Source organism: Camelus bactrianus, chromosome 7 (assembly GCF_048773025.1).
Source record: "Camelus bactrianus isolate YW-2024 breed Bactrian camel chromosome 7, ASM4877302v1, whole genome shotgun sequence".
In the NCBI taxonomy this organism is placed as follows: Eukaryota; Metazoa; Chordata; class Mammalia; order Artiodactyla; family Camelidae; genus Camelus; species Camelus bactrianus.
In genome coordinates, this window is record NC_133545.1 from 59,617,281 (window position 1) to 59,629,397 (window position 12,117).

Here is a 12,117-nt window from a genome sequence, read left to right on the forward strand (position 1 = left end):
AGAATAAACAAATCTGTTATACATGAATGATGATTATGTCTCTCTCAGTTGTGAAGGCATTTCATAACTTATTCATGCCAACCTTAGGAAGAGTTTTCCCTTAGGGAACAAAATCTTTTTGGTGAGACCTCTTTTTAGACTGTTTATGGTGATCAGTGACATTGCAGCCATATCCACTGGATATAGGTAGCTGTAAAGAGCGCATGGGGGTCCTGGGGTGATACTCCAGTCCATTCTCCAACAGGGAGAGAGTGGGCCTCTTGATCTGTTTCACGGACACTTTCCATCTTGCTGGCAGCCCTGACTGCACTCTTGAAAGTAGACCTGATGGCTGCTGCATCCGGATGGAAGCAGACAGCTCTGCTGAGAAATCTCTGCATAGGCTACTTTGCAGCTCATGCAGACAGGCATTAACTTCTGTGGCTAAGGAAAAGGGGGAAAAAAGTAGATTAGTCCAGACAAAAAGAGGCTTCAGCTTGGCCCTGAAGAAAATAACCACAGCCCCATGAATAAAATGTACAGATACATTCTAGCTAGTTTCTAATACCATCTTCATGTTCATATTGTAGAAAATTCTCCACAGGACTCATGCATTTTTGTACATCTTGTGAACAGAGGCTCTGATGGCCTTTGCTCCAACTGATTTTATCAGGACATTTGTATACCATTTTACATCCACCTTTCCATATTAAAATCCCTGCAATCTAACGTGTACATTGTATTCTCAGCACATCTCAATTCTCACCATGTCTCACGTGCTCAGTAGCCACGTGTGGCTCATGGTTATAGTATTGGACAGCAAAGATCTGGAGAGATCTGTTCCCTCTACAACATCTGTCCATGTCCCTTAGCCTAGAGCTTCCAAAAATGCCTGGTGGTGGCTCTTGGGGCTGGCTCCACTAGGATGGCTATCTATATTTAACCAGGAGCTCTAGAGGAAATGGCCTGTCACAGACTGGGACACATACCCCGAGGGAGATCAGGTGCCTTTGGTGTTTCTGCCACATAGAGTAGGCAGTCACCCATCTGACCTATGAATCTTGCCAGGGAGGGTGACTGGATCCAGGGGAGGTCTGTTCCCTTATTAAAGGACACTTTACAGCTCAAGTCCAGAGTCCATCACTGTCCGTAATAGATACCATCCCATCCCACCCTCCCCAAAGTAAATACCTCATGTTCTGCCTCATGTCTGACATTGGCTGGCCGGCTGACTGGCTGTCTGTCTAAAAAGAGGACGAGAAGAACGTCAGTACTTGATTAAGCCTCTTAAAAATTGAATGCACTCATTTCTTTGGTGAAGCAAATGAGTTCTGGAGAGGAGAAGTGATTGGCCCACAGTGACACAGCTGCTATGTGGCAGAATTGGATTGGAGTTACAGTCCAGACCCCTTGACCCTCAGTCCATTACATCAGGCCTCAGGTCACTTACTGTGACAATGTTGACAGAGCTCATGAATCAGATCATTTACTAGTGGAAAGTTCCAGGATCTACCCCAGAACTACAGGCTGTTCACCTGACCCATCTGGGTCCACTCTCCCTTTCTCAAGTCATAGCTTCACACCAAAGCTAAGAAAACCAACAAACAGAAGTAAGCACTCACTGTGATACATGCTAAAGGGGCCAGAAACAGGGCGCAAAAAAAGAGAATTACAAGGAGGTTCCTACTTTCAAGAGGGAGGTCAGGGGAGGTCCCCCAAGGACCTGAGGGATGAAAAAAAGGATCTGGGAAAAGGGCTGGCAGAGCCCCAGGCTGAGGGAACAGCAAGTGCAAGGCCCTGGGGTGAGAAAAGTTTAGCTTGTAGAGGAACTGAAGGCAGCCAGGAAGCGAGGAGTGCAAGGGCCCACGCGGCAGGAGGCCTCTATCTCATATGGAGTCTTACAGAGAAAAGCTACACATTCAGTCAGAATTTGGATTCTCCTGTCTATTTTTTTTATAATATATATATTTTTATATATATATACCTATTTTAAAATTGAAGTATAGTCAGTTTACAATGTTATGTCAATTTCTGGATGTTTCAGTCATCCATGAACATACATATATTCTTTTTCAACTCTTTTTCACCATAAGTTACTAAAAGATATTGAATATAGTTCCCTGTGCTATGCAGTATGAACTTGTTGTTTATCTGTTATACATATTTGAGTTAGTATCTGCAAATCTAGAACTCCTAATTTATCCTTTCCCACTCCCTTACCCACTGGTAACCATAAATTTGTTTTCTATGTCTGTGAGTCTATTTCTGTTTTGAAAATAAGTTTATTTGTCTTTTTCTTTTTAGATTCCACATATAAGTGATATTATATGGTATTTTTCTTTCTCTTTCTGGCTTACTTTACTTAGAATGACATTCTCCAGTTCCATCCATGTTGCTGCAAATGGCATTATTTTATTCCTTTTTATGGCTGAGTAGTATTCCATTATATAAATATACCACAGCTTCTTTATCCAGTCATCTGTTGATGGACATTTAGGTTGTTTTCATGTCTTGCCTATTGTAAATAGTGCTGCTAGGAACATTGGGGTGCATGTATCTTTTTCAATTAAGGTTCTCTCTGGATATATACCCAGGAGGGGATTGCTGGATCATATGGTAAGTCTATTTTTAGTCCTTTGAGGAGTCTCCATATTGTTTTCCATAACAGCTGCACCTACATTCCCACCAGGAGTGTAGGAAGCTTCCCTTTCCTCCACACCCTCTCCAGCATTTATCATTTGTGGATTTTCCAATGATGGCCATTCTCACTGATGTGAGGTGATACCTCATTGTAGTTTTGATTTGCATTTCTCTGATAATTAGGGATATTGAACATTTTTTCATCTGCTATTGGCCATTTTTGTACGTCTTCATTGAAGAATTGCTTGTTTAGGTCTTCTGCCCATTTTTGGATTGGGTTGTTTGTTTTTTTCTTATTAAGTTGTATGAGCTGTTTATATATTCTGGAGATCAAGCCCTTGTCAGTCTCATCTTTTGCAAATATTTTCTCCATTCTGTAGGTTGTCTTTTTGTTTTGCTTATGGTTCCCTTTGCTGTGCAAAAGTTTATAAGTTTAATTAGGTCCCATTTGTTTATTTTTGCTTTTATTTCTATTGCCTGGGTAGACTGCCCTAGGAGAACATTGCTGAGGTTTATGTCAGAGAATGTTTTGCCTGTGTTTTCTTCTGAGAGGTTTATAGTGTCTCCTGTCTCTTTTGATACACAGTGAATTTCATTCTAATCTTAAATGTTGATGTTTAAACATCTTTGCTGCATTATGACCTTAAGAGAATTAGCTCTGCCACCTGCAAGAGTCCACGGGGGATGAAGGTGCCGGCCTCGCTTCTAGCCATATTTTCCTAATGCACTCAGGCAGTAGCAGCAGGAAGGAAGATAAAGCACAGCAAGGGCTGGGGGCCCTGAGGCTGAAACTGTGATTGTGTCCAACTGACCAACAAGTTCAGACATGAACAATTGGGTCCAGTCTCTTCAAATTGGAAACTGAGAACTAACACTAATAGCTTGTTCTTAAATACTCAAGGGCTTTCGTGTTCTCTGCCTTGTTGGAGGTTCAATTTCCAGCTTCAAAAGTAGATTTTTCAATCCTTCTAAATTGATTTACCTCCCTCCCTTCCTCAACCCCTATGATTGCCTGACATTGAATGATTCTGAGACAGTCAGCCTAGGCATAGGTGGTCTCCATCTGTGTAATAGACTGCTACACGGAGTAACACAAGGACAGAACTGTAGAATGCTAGAGCTGGAAGGAGTGTCAGAGGACAGCTCATTCTATTTTTATTATTTATAACATATTCTTATGTGCTAAATGATTTATAGACATTTAATTAAATATCTTAGCAACCTTGCAAAATGAGTATTTATTCTTATATCTATTTTACAGATCAGGTGACTGAGGCTCAGAGAGGTTGATAACTGACCAAGTGTTGCACAGCCTTAAGTTGGGACTCAGATAGAAGTCTGATCTCTAACTCACCATACTACCTGAAGCTAGTTAGACAAACTGATAGAGAGATAGATTGATGAGGAATTAATAATAAGAGCCAGTGGTAGAATCTACATGATCCATCTTTTCTACATTTTGATTAGCTATAGAGTAGAAAAGAAAGAACATCTCTATAGTTTTAGTGTCATGTTGTTGCTTTGTTTATGTATTTTTTTTTATAAAAACGAAGGTTATATTAAACCAGTTTGGGTAAGACTGTTTTACCGAGCATCTGATTTCTTAAAAAATTACAGAGCTCTTGATACTTTCAGGAATTCTTGCAAAAGAAACTGCAGTACTGGAAGGAATGCTGCAGGTGCCAGGGCTGGAGAGCTCACTGATGCATCCCTGGTTGCTGCTCCTTCCTGCTGGTCAGACACTGGTGGGCTGAAGCACCCACCTCTTCTGATATGTCCCTCCTGAGTGCACTGAGCGGCCGGGGCAGCCTGAGCTTGATTTGCCTCTGCTTTGAGTGGAATTGCTGGGCCCAGAGGACCTCAGCCAGATTCATAAACACAGACTTGGACTTGGTGCAAGACCTTGAGGTTTTCTGGTTCTGGGCCATAGAACTGGGCTCAACCTCTTTAAAGACTTTTGATGTAACTCCCTTGGGCAGTCAGTTTTGCTTTACTGGTATCCTATGGGACTGTGGGGAATGGTACCAAATATTTTACTCTGAGAACTATTTTTTCTCTAGATTTGTTACACCAGTGAGAGCATTTTCAGAATAAGTTATGTTAGGCAGAACTATGGCTCCCCAAAGATATTCACATCTCTATCCCCAGTACCTGTGAGCATGTTACATTTCATGGCCAAAGAGAATTAAGGGAGCAGATGGAATTAAAGTTGCTAATTGTTGTGGGTTGAATTGTCTCCCCCTCAAAATTTCATATGTTGAAACACTAACCCCCAGTATCTCAGAATGTGACTGCATTTGGATACAGGGTCTTTAGAGAGGTAATTAAGTTAAAATGAGGTCATTTGGGTGGGCCCTAACCCAATATGACTGATGTCTTTATAAGAAAAGAAGATTGGAACACAGATATGCACACAGGGAAGACTGCATGAGGACACAGGCAGAAGATGGCCATCTGCACCCGAGGAGTGAGGCCTCAGAAAAAATTAACCCTGCTGATACTTTGATCGCAGACTTTAACCTCCAGAATTGTAAGAAAATAACTTTCTGTTGTTTCAGCCACCCAGTGTTTCATGTTCTCTGTGTCAGTGGAATTACCATTTCCAGCTTCAAAAGTAGATTTTGCAATCCTTCTAAATTGACTTTTGTTATGGCAGCCCTAGCAAACTAATACACTAATCAATTGACCATAACATTGGAAGGTTATCCTGGATTATCTGGATGAACCTGGTGTATTTACAAGGATCTTTAAATGTGAAAGAGCAAGGTAGGAGGGGAGGTCAGAGTGGTATGATGTGAGAACTGGACCTGCTGTTTGTTGCTGGCTCTGAAGATGGAGAAGGACAGTTGTGAGCTAAGCAATGCGGGTGGTTTCTAGGAGCTGAAACAGCAAGGAAATGGATCATCGCCTAGAGTCTCCAGAAAGCAACACAGCCTGCCCTGCCGATGCCTTGACTTTACCCGTTTTGGACTTCTGAACTATAGAACTATAAAATAGTAAATTTATGTTGTTTTAAACACTAAGTTTGTTGTAATTTGTCAGAGCAGCAACGGGAAACTAATACACCAGGGTTTTGAGCCTGATCTGTGTAACACAACAGGATATAAGGCACAAGCCTTGCTTCTGCACCTGCTGAACATCTACTGTCCTCATTCCTCAGACCATCGAATCTCCAAAAATATCCCTACATTTATTATTTACCCATGTCTTCTGTCAGTGTTGTATAGGGAATTGGACATTTTTCTTGTGAACTCGTGGCTGGAATAAAAAATTGGAAAGTGCAACTGCTCTGGTCTAATATCTTCACATATGAAATTCAGAATATATTTTAAAATGGCGGATAAAACCAAATCATCATGATGCCTTTAATTGAAACGTCTCCTCATTGGCCTCTGTGGGATAACCTTCCTCAGTTGTTATTGACCTTGGCGCCCCAGGCACTGGAGTTCCTGTTTTCAATGTGCATATTCAACAAATATTTATTGAATGCCTTGTATATGGTAGACGGTGTTGCAGCACCCGGAATATGGCAACAAGCCAACAGAGATGCAATTCCTGCTCTTATCCCAATGCAGGAAGGCAGACAATAAATAAATAAATGTATGCCAGCTGATAAGGGATAGGATAAAATCATAAGCAGCAGGTGAGTGGAGAGGAGCAGATTTCTCGGCTACGGCGACATTCAACAAAGACTTGCATGACACATCTGTGAATTCTCTGAGGTCCAGGATAATGTCTTCTTTACCGCTGTTTCTGTGCCAGGGTCAAGTCCTTATAATGTTGGTCAGGAAAACTGTTTAACACTAGATTACAGGACGATGTTGGCAGAGGCAGCATGGAAGTATAAATAATGTGTTTCATCCCATGGATGCTGGTCAGCGAGAGCTACGTGCTCCATCTTACTGGGGAGTTCTTTGCGCTCTTGGGATATGCAGCAATCACATACGTCTTAGAGCTGAGAGCTTTTTCGGGTACTAAATACCATCTGTCACCCCAATACCAGTTCAAGATACCTTCACCAGTAAGCCTTATAGGATGGGGACTTGACTTGAAATCGGGTATTTATATTTATGCCCAAATTTGTAGCAGCTGTATCAGACTTTAGAAGCTTCCTTTGCCTCCTGCAAAGTTCTATATAACGTGAGTGCATTGTGAATCTAATCTTTTATCACTGAACTGGAGTATTTGGCTATTGACCAGGACACTGTGATAGACCATATTGTATTGTAAAGTTAGTAACTGTGACCCCTTTTCCCCAGCAGAACCATGGTGGTGGCTAGTGTGGTCACCACTTCCATTTTGGGGTAACTTCCAATGCTCACATTTTATCTGGATGAAACTGAGGGTCCCCTTGTATTCTGCTGAGGTTGGGGGAGGTGTTCACGTACTGGTATACCTGCTTTGCTCTCAGAAACTGACTGTTCAAGGCCCTGCTCTCAGAGCATAAGATCTCAAAGCTTTGGGGTTGTGTTCTCAATCACACTTACTCAAGGTGTCTTATGTTTCCCCATCCTGACTCACCTCCTCCCTCCCCTTCCTGCTTTAACTAAAAATGTTGACATGGCTTTCTCCTTTGGATCCACTAAGAAGCTGAATCATATTCCTTTCTGAGCTACCTGCAGCCCACTCTCAGGGAAGCCTTATCATGCTTGATGTGACACTTGGCAGGATTCCACAAACGAAGGATCGCAAGAGAGGGGCTCTCTGTGTCCTTGAGTCAGTGAGTCTCAGCTGTAAGGTCAGCACTTGGGAACTCTTCATTAACTTGTTTCATGGCCCTCTTTTCGCTCTGTCACCCACGTTTATCAGCCCTAGTCTTCTCTCTGCAACATGCGATACACACAAAGGGTCATTATTGCAGTCCATGGTTACATGCCTGAAATTTCTGGTAGATGATGTGTTTTGCCAGCATTCTTGCTGGACACCTTTTTCTGTAATCTAATTTGGGAGCATGCTAGTGGCAGTAGTGGTGCCTTTTGTTTACTTGTTTGTTTTTAACGGAGCTGAGGAAAATCAGATCTTTCGAGCATGGTCAAAGGATATGTGCATGGCACAGCTGCTCGGGGAAGGTGAAAGCTCAGACCAGGACACACTGCTCACTTTTCTGAACCCCAGGCTTAGGCTGACGCTCAGGCTGTGTGTCAGCCCCCAGGTTTCACCAAGGTTTGGATTGGCTGCTTTCCCAGCAGGCCATGTTGGCATCCGGCGCTACAAGACACAGGTGGCCTGGGGGTTTGTATTGGTTTCCTGGGGCTGTCATCACACAGGTCCACACACTGGGTGGCTTCAAACAACAGAATTGTTTTCTTTCACAGTTCTGGAGGCTAGAAGTCCTAAATCAAGGTGCTGGCGGGGCCGCACTCCCTCTGAGACTCTGGGTAGAATCCTTTCTACCTCTCCTTAGCTTCTGGTGGTGACTGTTGATTCTTGGTGTCCGCTGGTTTGCAGCCATGTCTCTATCATCACTGCTTGTTTATCACATGGCTTCTCCTGGTGTGTTTCCTTGTCTTCTTACAGGGACACCAGTCCTAGTAAATTAAGGGCCCACACTACTCCAGTATCACTGCATGTTAACTAATTACATCTTGAATTTCCAAATAAGGCACATTCTAAGGTCACGGGGACTAGGACTTCTGGAGGACACAACCCGTAACAGGGTCTCTTCAGTCACAATTCAATGCCAGCTTCTTTTAAATGGAAGGGAAGAAGGTGGTTTGGAGACAGACAGGAGGGACAACTATGACACAGTGACTTATCAGGAGGGCATGTAGGCCTGTCAGGATGAGAGCAAAGTATCAGGTGCCCAGCCAGCTTATACTTTATCTTGTCAGATAATGTTTCACGTCACTCTATTGTTTATAGGTCACGTGGAAGTCAAGGAGCATCCTTCCTATTTCAGGGTTTGTGACAGCTTAACTCTTTAAAAATCTCATATTTTGAGGAATTCTAGCAGGGCAGAGAAAGCTTAATTAACTGAGTCTGATGCCAAATGTCAGTTGAAATACTCTTTTATTCATATGTGGTTACATTTGCATCCATAGTGTGGTGAGTTCAGTAGGTAGACTAATGGCTCCCCCCAAATGCCCACATCCTAATCCTTGGAGCCTATGAATCTTACCTTATAGGGCATAGACTTTGCAGATATGGTTATGTTAAGGACATAGAGGTGGAAAGATTATCCTGGTTTATCTGGGTGGACCCCAAAAGCCATCATAAGTGTCCTTATGAGAGGAAGGCCCAGGGAGATCACAGACAGAAGAGGTGATGTGAAGGAAACAGAGTCAGAGACAAAAGATGCTGTGTATGCTGGCTGTGAAGATGGAGGAAGGGGCCATGAGCTCCTGGAAAATGCAAAGAAACAGATACTCCCTTAAGTCTTCTGGAGGGAGTGTGGCCCTGCTGACACCTTGGCTTTAGCCCCTTAAGGTTCATTCTGGAACTCTGACCTCCAGAATTGGAACAGAATAAATTCCTGTTGTTGTCAGCCACCAAGTACATGGTGGCTTTGTGAGGGCAGCCGTATAACACTTACATTCAGAGTATGATTCAAAAAATGATGCTCTCTCTCTATACACATAAAGGTAGCAAGACTTGAAGAAAAAAACAGAGTGAAATGTTAACAGCAGCTGACTCTGGTGATAGAATTGAGTGATTTTTTTTTGTCATTACTATGATTTCCTGAAGTTTCCAAGAAAATATCTAACAGATTCTTGATTCTGTTTCTACTTTTTTTTTTTTCTTTAAAAGTTAAGGGAACATTATTTGGTCTTACGGAGTCTTAAAATTCTGACACATGCTAAAACATGGATGAACTTTAAGGACACTATGCTAAATGAAATAAGCCAGTCACAAAAAGACAAATGCTGTATGATTTCACTTTTATGAAGTACTGAGATTAGTCAAATTTATAGAGACAGAAAGTAGAATGGTGGTTGCAGGGCCTCGAGGGAGGGAAGAATGGGCATGGTTGTTTAATAGGTGCGAAGTTTTGCAAGATGAAAAGAGTTCTGAAGATTGGTTGTACAATGATGTGAATGTGCTTAACATTATTGAAGCGGACACAAAATTTAAGATAGTAGATTTCATGTTATGTATATTTTACCACATTAGAATTTTGAAGTTTATCTACATTATAAAAGGAGAGCATCAGTGATGCCTTTAAAGATAAATATGCAGTATGTGATGTGGTCTTGGTTACATGAGGTTGTATTTTCTCTGCACCTTTGTAGCAGCCAGGGCCACCACTCCACATGAGCTTTAGACTTGTCCCCTGCCATCCTCTTCTCTATTAGATCTCTTGTTTTTCCTTTTGTCTTTATTCTTTCACTCCTTGGTTGGTCTTTCTCTGCTACCTCTGAACACATTCAAGTCTTTCGGGTCTTTGTTCGACCTCTTGAGAGTATGTTAATCGCTCCTTTTTGAAATACTTCTTTCTTTGGCTTTTACAACATAAGCTGTATACTGCACATACATTCTGCTTACAGACAAGACACACACTTCAAAACACTCCTATTGCTGATCTCTGGTGTCCTTCTAACATCCACACCAGGGGCCACTGTGCAAGACTAGGTGACTTCCTTTCTCTTGTCTACCCCCATATATGACTAATTTTGCCTCTGTATTCCTCTAGCCCTATCCAGTCTCTAGTTTCAGGCTCTCAGCCTATCTGGTCTGGATATTTCAATAGTTCGATCTTGCCCCATCCTCCACACCGCAGGCAGACTGATCCATCTGCATTGTAACCCTGGCCATGCCACCTGCCCTAGAGCCCTTCAGTGAAGGTGCACACCCTTCAGCATGGCACCCAACACCCTCCATGACACGGTTCCCACCTGCCCGTCCAGACTCGTCTTCCGCCAGTTCCATAGCGCGTTACCCTTCATTACCAACCACTTTCATAACTTGCTACGTTTCCTCAGCCATTTCTGGGTGTCCTGCTTCTCCTGCTTCTTTTCTCTGACTGGAAAACCCTTCCCCTGCACCTCACTGGATTAATACACAGCCACATTTCTTCATTCAGCTTAGGCATCGGCTCCTCTAAGGGGCTTCCCCTGTCCTCATTGTTCCCATAGTGCCCTGGGAAGAGGTTGTTGCCTTAACAGGTTATATCCAAGTTAACTATTTATGTGCCTGCTTTCCCACTAGCCCTTACTTTCTTTAGGGGGAAGGTCCATCTCTCAAGTCATTTTGGTGTTCCCAGTACCTAACACAGTGCCTGGCACATAGCAGACAATCAGTGTTAACTAATTAAAATGATTCATAGGAAACACTTTTGCTGGTAAGTTCTAGCCATAATCCACAAAACATTTAAAGCCCTTGCCACCTGACCATCATTGCCTTAATTACAGGCCTTGACAGCAGGGACAAATGAATGAAATTCTTATAAAGAGGAGTAAGACCTCTGGAGGTTATACATTCAATTTTTTCATTGAAATTTTCACATGCTTATTTTAGTAAGGCCTGTTTTTTTTGGGGGGGGGTGGTTGTCTTTGACCTCTACCAACCTATATGCAGGACTGAAATGAAGTAGCCCCACAAATACATGTTCTGCACTGCATACACCTGTGTAGGACTTCGAGTTTGCCAAACCTGACTTAAAAGTAGCCTTGCCAGAGATATTACTTTGCTACTTTCCTGTCAACTGGCCAGTGCTTTGGGAGGCATTATATGGCCCTGCTGAGTGGAGCCCCTTTTAAAGGGAACTGACAAGAACACCTGGCTAAACATGTGACCTGGTGCAGTTCTCAACTTTCCCAGGCTGTGTGCCCTGCCCATGAGTTTCCAGGGCCCTGGTGTGGCCCCAGGGACCAGCCGAAGCCAACAGTGTCCCTCCCGAGGCCACCTGCTCCCAAAAGACAGGACTGCACCCAGCCACCGCCCCTAGGCCCTTGCCGAAGAGGTCGCCGCGGCCGTACAAGGCAGCCGGGGTCACGTGCGCGAGCTCGGTCCGCCGCCCCCGGACCCAGGCCCGCCCCGCAGCAGGGCAGAGGCCGTCCGGATCACGCGCGCCCGGCGGCCCCGGGCCGGCCCAGCCAATGGGCTGGCGGCGCCCGCATGACCCGCGCCGGCGGGAGGGCGTGGGGAGGCAGGCCTGGCGCGCACGCTGGCGGGCTGTATCGCCGCCCCCGCCGCCGTCGGGACGGGAAGTGAGCCGCGGGGGCCCGCAGCGCCTGGGAGCTGGTGAGAACGTCCCGCAGCCGCCCGCACCCGGGGCGAAGCATGGCGGTCGCCAAGGTAAGCCCTCAGTTCCCCCAGGGGGTGCGAGGGGCCCGGGCGTTCACCTGCTGGGCTGAAAAGGGCGCGGGGTTGCTGTTCCACCTTGCTCCTGGGCAGCACAGGCGTCCAGTGCCGGGAGCGAGGCCCGGGGCTCGGGGCCGGACCTGGCAGCAGAAACTTTGCCGGCTGGACCCTCCCACTTGGCCCGAGAGGGGAGTCGGCGCCTGGCGGACTGAGCCAGGGCCCACGAGGAGGAGCGGGCGCGATTGCGGTGGGCCCGGG

General features: G+C 44.6%; 1 protein-coding gene across 2 annotated transcripts in view; it reads left to right on the plus strand.

Moving 5' to 3' along the window:
• The first annotated feature begins 11,610 nt into the window (after positions 1-11,610).
• The window catches only part of SLC25A13 (solute carrier family 25 member 13), a 179,820-nt gene continuing 179,313 nt past the window's right edge, over positions 11,611-12,117 (plus strand). The window contains exon 1 of one of the 2 annotated variants that reach the window (XM_010972366.3): positions 11,611-11,853. In XM_010972366.3, coding sequence (XP_010970668.1) covers positions 11,839-11,853 — 15 coding nt within the window. In that variant the 5' untranslated portion in view covers positions 11,611-11,838. The remainder of the gene's footprint in view (positions 11,854-12,117) is intronic. The other variant, XM_010972374.3, reaches the window with a different exon arrangement.